The 10,357-nt window shown below is 47.1% G+C and overlaps 1 protein-coding gene across 9 annotated transcripts in view; it reads right to left on the reverse strand.

The window, feature by feature from the left end:
* Nucleotides 1–9,598, reverse strand: part of LOC140411160 (serine/threonine-protein kinase MRCK alpha-like) — a 900,765-nt gene extending 891,167 nt beyond the window's left edge. For 5 of the 9 annotated variants that reach the window (XM_072500231.1, XM_072500235.1, XM_072500230.1 and 2 more), the window contains exon 1: nt 8,666–9,598. In XM_072500231.1, the coding sequence (XP_072356332.1) occupies nt 8,666–8,840 (175 nt within the window). In that variant the 5' untranslated portion in view covers nt 8,841–9,598. The remainder of the gene's footprint in view (nt 1–8,665) is intronic. The other 4 variants (XM_072500236.1, XM_072500234.1, XM_072500237.1 and 1 more) reach the window with 2 other exon arrangements.
* Between the last annotated feature and the right edge of the window lie 759 nt (nt 9,599–10,357).

The raw sequence follows: 10,357 nt of genomic DNA on the forward strand, positions 1-10,357 counted from the left end.
GAGTTCCTGCAGTGCACCTTATAGATGGTGCACACACTGCCACCGTCTGTCAGTGGGTGTGGGGGAGGGGGGGCGGGAGCCAATGTTTGTGGAAGGGGGAGCAGTCAAGCAGGCTGCTTTGTCCTGGATGGTGTTGAGCTTGAGTGTTGTTGGAGCTGCACTCATCCAGGCAAGTAGGGAGTATTCCATTACACTCCTGACTTTTGCCTTGGTGATGGTGGACAGGCTTGTGTGTGTGTGTGTGTCAGGAGGTGAGTTACTTACTGTAGGATTTCTAGCCTTTGACCTGCACTGGTAGCCACAGTTTTTATATGGCTTGTCCAGTTCAGTTTCTATCAATGGTAACCCCAGGATTTTGATAGTGGGACATTCAGCGGTGGTAATACAAAGAACAAAGAAACTACAGCACAGGAACAGGCCCTTCAGCCTTCCAAGCCTGCGCTGACCATGCTGCCCGTCTAAACTAAAATCTTCTATACTTCCTGGGTCCGTATCCCTCTATTCCCATCCTATTCACGGATTTGTCAAGATGCCCCTTAAATGTCACTATCGTCCCTGCTTCCACCACCTCCTCCAGCAGCGAGTTCCAGGCACCCACTACCCTCTGTGTAAAAAAAACTTGCCTCGTACATCGACTCTAAACCTTGCCCCTCGCACCTTAAACCTATGCCCCCTAGTAATTGACCCCTCTACCCTGGGAAAAAGCCTCTGACTATCCACTCTGTCTATGCCCCTCATAATTTTGTAGACCACTATCACATCACCCCTCAACCTCCGTCGTTCAGTGCGAACAAACCGAGTTTATTCAACCGCTGCTCATAGCTAATGCCCTCCATACCAGGGAACATCCTGGTAAATCTCTTCTGCACCCTCTCTTAAGCCTCCACATCCTTCTGGTAGTGTGGCGACCAGAATTGAACACTATACTCCAACTGTGGCCTAACTAAGGTTCTATACAGCTGCAACATGACTTGCCAATTCTGATACTCAATGCTCCGGCCAATGAAGGCAAGCATGCCGTATGCCTTCTTGACTACCTTCTCCACCTGTGTTGCCCCTTTCAGTGACCTGTACACCTAGATCTCTCTGACAATACTCTTGAGTGTTCTACCATTCACTGTATATTCCCACCTGCATTAGACCTTCCAAAATGCATTACCTCACATTTGTCCGGATTAAACTTCATCTGCTATCTCTCCTCCCAAGTCTCCAAACGATCTAAATCCTGCTGTATCCTCTGACAGTCCTCATCGCTATCCGAAATTCCACCAACCTTTGTGTCGTCTGCAAACTTACTAATAAGACGTTACATTTTCCTTCAAATCATTTATATATACTATGAACAGCAAAGGTCCCAGCACTGATCCCTGCGGAACACCCCTCGTCACAGCCATTCAATTAGAAAAGCACCCTTCCATTACTACTCTCTGCCTTCTATGACCTAGCCAGTTCTGTATCCATCTTGCCAGCTCACCCCTGATCCCACGTGACTTCACCTTTTGTACCAGTCTACCATGAGGGATCTTGTCAAAGGCCTTACTGAAGTCCATATAGACAACCACTGCACTACCAGCATCAATCCTTTGTGACCTCTTCGAAAAACTCTATCAATTTAGTGAGACACAACCTCCCCTTCACAAAACCATGCTGCCTCTCACTAATACGTCCATTTGCTTCCAAATGGGAGTAGATCCTGTCTCGAAGAATTCTCTCCGGTAATTTCCCTACCACTGACGTAAGGTTCACCGGCCTGTAGTTCCCTGGATTATCCTTGCTACCCTTCTTAAACAAAGGAACAACATTGGCTATTCTCCAGTCCTCCGGGACATCACCTGAAGACAGTGAGGAGCCAAAGATTTCTGTCAAGGCCTCAGCAATTTTCTCTCTAGCCTCCTTCAGTATTCTGGGGCAGATCCCATCAGGCCCTGGGGACTTAGCTATTTTTCAAGATGCCCAACACCTCGTCTTTTTGGATCTCAATGTGACGCAGGCTATCTACACACCCTTCTCCAGACTCAACATCCACCAATTCCTTCTCTTTGGTGAATACTGATGCAAAGTATTCATTTAGTACTTCGCCCATTTCCTCTGGCTCCACATATAGATTCCCTTGCCTATCCTTCAGTGGGCCAACCCTTTCCCTGGCGACCCTCTTGCTTTTTATGTACGCATAGAGAGCCTTGGGATTTTCCTTAACCCTATTTACCAATGACTTTTCATGACCCCTTCTAGCCCTCCTGACTCTTTGCTTAAGTTCCTTCCTACTTTCCTTATATTCCACAGGGGCTTTGTCTGTTCCCAGCCTTCCAGCCCTGACAAATGCCTCCTTTTTCTTTTTGACGAGGCCTACAATATCTCTCTTTATCCAATGTTCCCAAAATTTGCCGTATTTATCCTTCTTCCGCACAGGAACATGCCGGTCCTGAATTCCTTTCAACTGACATTTGAAAGCCTCCTGTCAGATGTTGATTTACCCTCAAACATCCGCCCCCAATCTAGGTTCTTCAGTTCCCCCAATTTCGCACATTCACCCTAGGACCACTCTTATCCTTGTCCACCAGCACTTTAAAACTTACTGAGTTGTGGTCACTGTTCCCGAAATGCTCCCCTACTGAAACTTCTACCACCTGGCCGGGCTCATTCCCCAATACCAGGTCCAGTACAGCCCCTTCCCTAGTTGCTTTAAGAAGCCCTCCTGGATGCTCCTTACAAACTCTGTCCCTTCTAAGTCCTTGGCACTAAGTGAGTCCCAGTCAATATTGGGGAAGTTGAAGTCTCCCATCACAACAACCCTGCTCTTTTTACTCGTTTCCAAAATCTGTCTACCTATCTGCTCCTCTATCTCCCACTGGCTGTTGGGAGGCCTGTAGTAAACCCCCAACATTGTGACTGCACCCTTCTTATTCCTGATCTCTACCCATATAGCCTCGCTGCCCTCGGAGGTGTCCTCCCGTAGTACAGCTGTGATATTCTCCGCAACCAGTAGCGCAACTCCGCCACCCCTTTTACATCCCCCTCTATCCCGCCTGAAACATCTAAATCCTAGAATGTTTAGCTGCCAATTCTGTCCTTCCCGCAACCAGGTCTCTGTAATGGCAACAACATCATAGTTCCAGGTACTAATCCAAGCTCTAAGTTCATCCGCCTTACTCGTAATACTTCTTGCATTAAAACATATGCACTTAAGCATGTTCAGCAACATCTCCCTGTCTGCTCTTCCTCAGAGACATACTGGCCCTATTCTCTAGTTCTCCCTCAATGCTTTCACCTTCTGACCTATTGTTCCGATACCCACCCACCCCCAGGCCATACTAGTTTAAACTCTCCCGTGTGACACTAGCAAACCTCGCGGCCAAGATATTTATGCCTCTCCAGTTTAGATGGAACCCGTCCTTTTTATACAGGTCGCACCTGCCCTGGAAGAGCTCCCATTGGTCCAGATAACGGAAACCCTCATTCCTACACCAGCTGTTTAGCCACATGTTTAGCGGCTCTATTTTCCTATTTCTAGCCTTACTGGCACGTGGCACAGGGAGTAATCCTGAGATTACCACCCTAGAGGTCCTGTCTTTTAACTTTCTGCCTAGCTCCCGGAATTCCTGCTGCAGGACCTCATGCCACTTCCTGCCTATGTCGTTAGTACCAATATGTACAACAACCTCTGCCTGTTTGCCCTCCCCCTTCAGGATGCCCGCTACCCGTTCGGAGACATCCTGGACCCTGGCACCAGGAAGGCAACATACCACCCTGGAATCACTTTCACGTCCACAGAAGTGCCTATCTGTGGCCCTGACTATAGAGTCCCCTATGACTATTGCTCTTCTGCACTTTGATCCTCTCTGCTGAACATCAAAGCCAGCTGTGGTGCCACTGCTCTGGCTGCTGCTGTTTTCCCCTGATAGGCTATTTCCCCCCCCCCCCCCGACAGTATCCAAAGGGGTATACCTGTTCGAGAGGGAGACAAGAACAAAGAACAAAGAAATGTACAGCACAGGAACAGGCCCTTCGGCCCTCCAAGCCCGTGCCGACCATGATGCCTGACTAAACTACAATCTTCTACACTTCCTGGGTCCTTATCCCTCTATTCCCATCATATTCATGTATTTGTCAAGATGCCCCTTAAATGTCACTATAGTCCCTGCTTCCACCACCTTCTCCGGTAGCGAGTTCCAGGCACCCACTACCCTCTGTGTAAAAAACTTGCCTCGTACATCTATTCTAAACCTTGCCCCTCTCACCTTAAACCTATGCCCCCTAGTAATTGACCCCTCTACCCTGGGGAAAAGCCTCTGACTATCCACTCTGTCTATGCCCCTCATAATTTTGTAGACCTCTATCAGGTCGCCCCTCAACCTCCGTCGTTCCAGTGAGAACAAACCGAATTCATTCAACCGCTCCTCATAGCCCTCCATACCAGGCAACATTCTGGTAAATCTCTTCTGCACCCTCTCTAAAGCCTCCACATCCTTCTGGTAGTGTGGCGACCAGAATTGAACACTAGACTCCAAGTGTGGCCTAACTAAGGTTCTATAAAGCTGCAACATGACTTGCCAATTCTTATACTCAATGCCCCGGCCAATGAAGGCAAGCATGCAGTATGCCTTCTTGACTACCTTCTCCACCTGTGTTGCCCCTTTCAGTGACCTGTGGACCTGTACTCCTAGATCTCTCTGACTTTCAATACTCTTGAGAGTTCTACCATTCACTGTATATTCCCTACCTGCATTAGACCTTCCAAAATGCATTAAACCACAGAGGATTCCTGCACTGACTGCCTGTCCCTTCTGGTGGTCACCCATTTCTCTGCCTACACCTTGTGTGTGACCACATTTATATAACTGCTATCTATGACGCTATTCCGCCACCTGCATGCTCCTAAGTGCATCCAACTGCTGCTCCAACCGAACCATGTGGTCTGTGAGGAGCTCCAGTTGGGTTCACCTTCTGCAGATGAAGCCATCTGAGACGCTGGAAGCCTCCCGGACCTGCCACATCTCACAGTTAGAGCACTGCACCCCTCTAATTGACATTGCCTTAATTAATTAGTAAATTAAATTTTTTTTAAATGTTTTTTAAAAAGTTACTGTTAACTATATGTTTCCTAGCACTATAAATGTGAAAGCTAAATACAGTACGCTCCGATCTCTGGCTTAGATACCCCTCTAAATTATAATTAAGTATTTATGTTTAATTAGTTCAACAATGTTTAATTTTTAAATTTAGTGCAGATTCCCAACCAGCCAATCAGGTCACAGCTTTACTGTGATGTCACTTCCGTTTCCCCCCCCCACAATTTGAAAAGGTAATAAAAATAAAAATTAAATTAAAAAATGCCATTGGGCGATGGTTAGATCCTCTCTTGTAGATGGTCATTGCCTGGCACTTGTCTGGCACAAATGTAACTTGCCACTGGTCAGCCCAAACCTAGATTTTGTCCAGGTCTTGCTGCATTTGGACATGGACTGGTTCCTTATCTGAGGAATTGGGAGTTGTGCTGAATATTACGCAGAAATTTGCCAACATCCCAACTTCTGACCTTATGATGGAGGGGAGGTCAGTAAGAGCATAAAATTTAAGAATTGGTGCAACTTCTATGACTCAATTTTAAACCACTGGAACCAAATTACAACTCTTTAGTGATTACAATAAGGTGTCACAGCTTATGATTTGGTATCTCTATAGGCATTCTCAGCTAGCTAGTGAACATAAAATCAGTTTAAATACCTTGCATTAGTATTTCATCTTTCTAGATCACACCCAGCTGATTCACAATGCTGATGAGAGATACATTCAAAGTACTCACTACAAATACTAAATAGATTCTGGGGTTGGGGGAATAAACGAGAAAGCAATAGAAAAACACCCCAGCTCCCATATGCAGTATGCATAAAACTACATTTCATTGCCTTTTTTTGTGTAAATGTCAAAATGCTATATAATTTGCAACATAGTCCATCTGGGCACAAGATTTTTTTTTATAAACAACAAAGTCTTTCAGTCAGCCTACAATCAAGGTTCTGCCGTCCTTCAAGATAACAACTGGTAAATTCCCCCTCACTCAGATCTTATCTAACATTAGCACTAACTACTGTGTATCCACTCGACATTAATCTGTTTAACATACTGATGGCATCTACATCATCATCTTTCAGCAGAAGAATAATCAAATTACCCCCTCAGGATTAATTCCCTGAGAACTAGGAGAATGTTACCTCAAATGGCCATATAGAGGTACCAAGGATGTACCTGAATCAATACACGTCACAATTTGTGCAGTTCTACTGTCTCTGCAAAAGGCACATTAGATACATGCCATATCATCCATCCATACAAGATAATGGGTAGTGAGAATACATTGCAGTTTGCATATTGCCAAGTTCTCATACTTCAAAACAGTACCAAATTTTCTAATGAAACACTCCATCAGCAACATTTAAAATAACTTGTACTAGATATTTTAAATTTTAGACCATACATTCGCAAAACTCCACTTCCAATGGCAAACCAATTGTATGCCTCTCTTGCACATCTGTATCAAATGTTGTATAGAGCCTTAAATCATTGTGGGGTAGGAGGCAATTTTGTTATATATCTGGTCAATGCCACATCTCTGTAGAATGTGTAGTGCATCACAAGAGCAATAACAGCGAGAAGCTGAAAGAAGTTAGTTGAATGGTTCATTAATGCCAAGAGAACACCCCCTTGAAATCACATCCCAGAAACTCAATCAAGAATAGAGAAAGGGATGGTTTTCATAGGTAACAGTCAAGTATTTGTATTTTCTCGTCACTGCACATCATTGCTGAGAATGACAGATTAATGTAATCAAAGCATATGATAACCAGAATTTGACTCATTGCAGTTTGTATCTGAATATAGTGTATGTTACAGATTGTTCTATCTCATGGAAAATACCCATTTCCCAAATTATCACACTAGTGCAGCAAGTCCACTTTTGCCTGTACCATGCTGTCCAACAACAGTAATCAAGAATAGGAGCACCTAAACATGCACCCAGGTTGGCTGCAGTCATCAACTCATAACCATTTAGATGTATAGATTTATTAATTAACACAGGCAACACATAGAGACAGACACTCAACCCACCATATCTGCACAGATAGCTCAATAGAAGCTAACTGCTCTACTTTAATTTCCCATATCTTCTCAAATTCTTCCTTTTCAAATGCTTACCCATGAAACCTCTTAAAATGACCTTTACACTCAGTTGTGATCAACCATTCTGCATTTTGACAGTCCCATGTGAAAACATCTCTTGTAATTTCCTCCTTCTAGGGATAGTTGAGTGTTTACCAGTCTATTACTGATTCCAGTGGAACTATCATATTTGCCCTCTCAAAACATTAATATATTTGAAAACCTGCATCAGACGTTCTATTTAAACTTCCACTGTGCCAACCAAGCATGTTTTAAAGTATTTCTTCACAAGCAAATCTTGAATTTTTGTGCACCCTTCGACCAAATTTGCACTGTAGACTCAGCATTTTAACTTTTAACCTTCCTAGCCCGGAACTGGGTGTGCCCTAAAGCTTATCAATTTGATTTGGAAAAGTATCTTGAAATAGCTCATGCAAACGTTACTCTCCAATAGAATAATCTTGACCACCTCAAAAGGTTAAAGCTAGTCACAAACTCCGCTGAAAGGTTTAACAGGGCTATAAATTCTTCAGGGCACTCCACGTACTTTTTTCCTCAACTGTTTCCAAGGTTGCAAGGATAGTGGAGAAACACCTTGAAGGCGTTATAGTCAAGTGTGACGTGTATTCGTTTACTGCATACTTTATCAATAGCATTTCTGAACTAATTCTCTCCCCTTGTCATTTTAAAGGAAAACCACCATTTCACTTCCCAACCCAGCTCCAGCTGTCACAGTAAACAATTAACTGCACAGTTGTCAGATCTGCAACTGTAACTACTGAACGCACAAATAGATGTAGCATTCCTGTCAGTCTGCAGACTAGAAATCTTAATGCAGCACGGAAAAAGCGATACGAGATGTTCACTCTGTGGTTAACGTGTATTATTTTTAACATTTCATGGACAGAGGAAATCGTAATCGCATTGTTCAATTCCAATCCAACCCTGAAAGGGGGGATCCAAAGCATATAAAACAGCACCGAGTGCCCTTCTAAAACAATCTGCAGTTTTCGTAACGCTCTCGGATACGGTAAGAGTGTTTTGTCAACCATTAGAGCACAGCAAAACACACGGAGCAGCTTCTATTTCAATCCCAAAACAATGCATTCAGAAGAGGCCCGAGGAATGGATCGGCACTGAATGAAAAAAATCTAAAAGGACTGCAACGTGAAGGGCAGGCCTGCCTTAAATATCCCTGCCGGTTTCCCCCTCCATGCATGTGTTGGATTTGCAACACTGCTTCCTAAATCCAGAACAACAACAAAAAACTACAAGTTACAATTCGTAAAATGTTTTCGCAGCCGAAAACCGAATGGACTGAAAATTATATCCCCCCCCCACCATCCCATCCCCCAATGAAGAAGAAGACGGGCTGTTTTTTGTTGTAATGCCAATAAATATGAATGAGCCCAACAAGTTGAACGAGATATCTGATTTCCATTTAACCAGATGCAGTCGCTGCGGCATATCTTAGTGGGGTAAGGTAGGGGGGGAAGACAGGACTCACCCCACTCTAAAAACTCGTTGATGTTTTTCTCCCTTCTGAGGGGAGAGTTGGTGCACTCGTCGTACAGGCAGACGATGATGTCCAGCAAGGTCTCCAGGCTCACCGCCGCGCCGTTCTTCCGAGGGCCGTCCAGGATCATTTTCTCCAGTTTCTTCAAACGCACTTCTGCCGACATCTTGGCTTCGGGGAGCAGCCTGAGCCCGGGGCGGGCTAACTCGCTGTGGGTCAAACGCCGGCGTGTCCCCCGGCCTCCTCCACACGCGCAGCAAGCCGAGCAGAGAGGAGGGGTCGGAGGGGAGGGGGCGATCCCGGGATCACAGGGCAAGGTCCAGCTGGAAGCGGCGGGGTGATAATCCGGGTGCGGAGCCGGCAGCAGCACACCGGCATCACTCGCCCATTTTACCCTCTCCTCTCCCGCAGGAAGAGGCAGGGCCGCTGAAGGTTATTTCGGTTAAAATACTTTTTTTCCCCCCCTCCCTCCTTCCACGGTTCAGACGGCAGCAGGAAGATGCAGCATCTTGTTCCCAGGTCCGAGGGCTCTCTCTGGAGCAGCAGCACGATGGTGGGTGAGGAGGAGGAGAAAGCTCCTCCTCAGCAAAACCGCCTCGGCTTCATTTCATTCAAAGAGAGAGAGAGAACCAGCCCTCATCACTTATCCTCCTGCAGATCCCCCCGCCCCGCTTCACAAGTTTGCTTTTATTCCCCTCTCTCCCTCGAATATTTTTGCTCCGTTATTTTCCTCTTCGTTGTGGTCAGTGAATAACCAATGTATATATAACCCGGTTGTTCTGTTTATTTATATATTTTTTTCACTGCTGTCTTCTTCTCTCACTGAAGCATCACTCACTCTCCTCCTCTCTGCTGCTGCTGCTCAGGTAAAAATAAAACACACAACATGGCGGCCGCTCCCTGCGGATCGAGACACAGACTGACGGCCCGGGGGGAGGGGCCGCCCGCCAAGCCAACCCGCCGCCCAGCACGCTGGGATGCTGGAGGACCCTGAGGGTGCCTACCACCCGCCCAGGGTGATGGAGGACCCTGAGGGTGCCAACTCGCCGCCCAGCATGCTGGGATGCTGGAGGACCCTGAGGGTGCCTACCACCCGCCCAGGGTGATGGAGGACCCTGAGGGTGCCAACCCGCCGCCCAGCATGCTGGGATGCTGGAGGACCCTGAGGGTGCCTACCACCCGCCCAGGGTGATGGAGGACCCTGAGGGTGCCAACCCGCCGCCCAGCATGCTGGAGGATCCTGAGGGTGCCTACCTGCCACCCAAGATGCTGGAGCACCCTGAGGGTGCCAACCTACCGCCCAGCACGCTGGGATGCTGGACGAACCTGAGGGTGCCAGCCCACCGCCCAGGAAGCTGGGATGCTGGAGGGCCCTGAGGGTGCCGACCCGCCGCCCAGGGTGATGGAGGACCCTGAGGGTGCCAACCCACTGCCCAGCATGCTGGAGGATCCTGAGGGTGCCTACCTGCCACCCAGGATGCTGGAGGACCCTGAGGGTGCCAACCTACCGCACAGCACGGCGGGATGCTTGAGGACCCGGAGGGTGCCAAACCACCGCCCAGCACGGCGGGATGCCTGAGGACCCGGAGGGTGCCAAACCACCGCCCAGCACGGTGGGATGCCTGAGGACCCGGAGGGTGCGAAACCACCGCCCGGGAGGCTGGAGGACCCTGAGGGTGCCAA

The sequence above is a fragment of the Scyliorhinus torazame genome, chromosome 4 (assembly GCF_047496885.1).
Source record: "Scyliorhinus torazame isolate Kashiwa2021f chromosome 4, sScyTor2.1, whole genome shotgun sequence".
Classification (NCBI taxonomy): domain Eukaryota; kingdom Metazoa; phylum Chordata; class Chondrichthyes; order Carcharhiniformes; family Scyliorhinidae; genus Scyliorhinus; species Scyliorhinus torazame.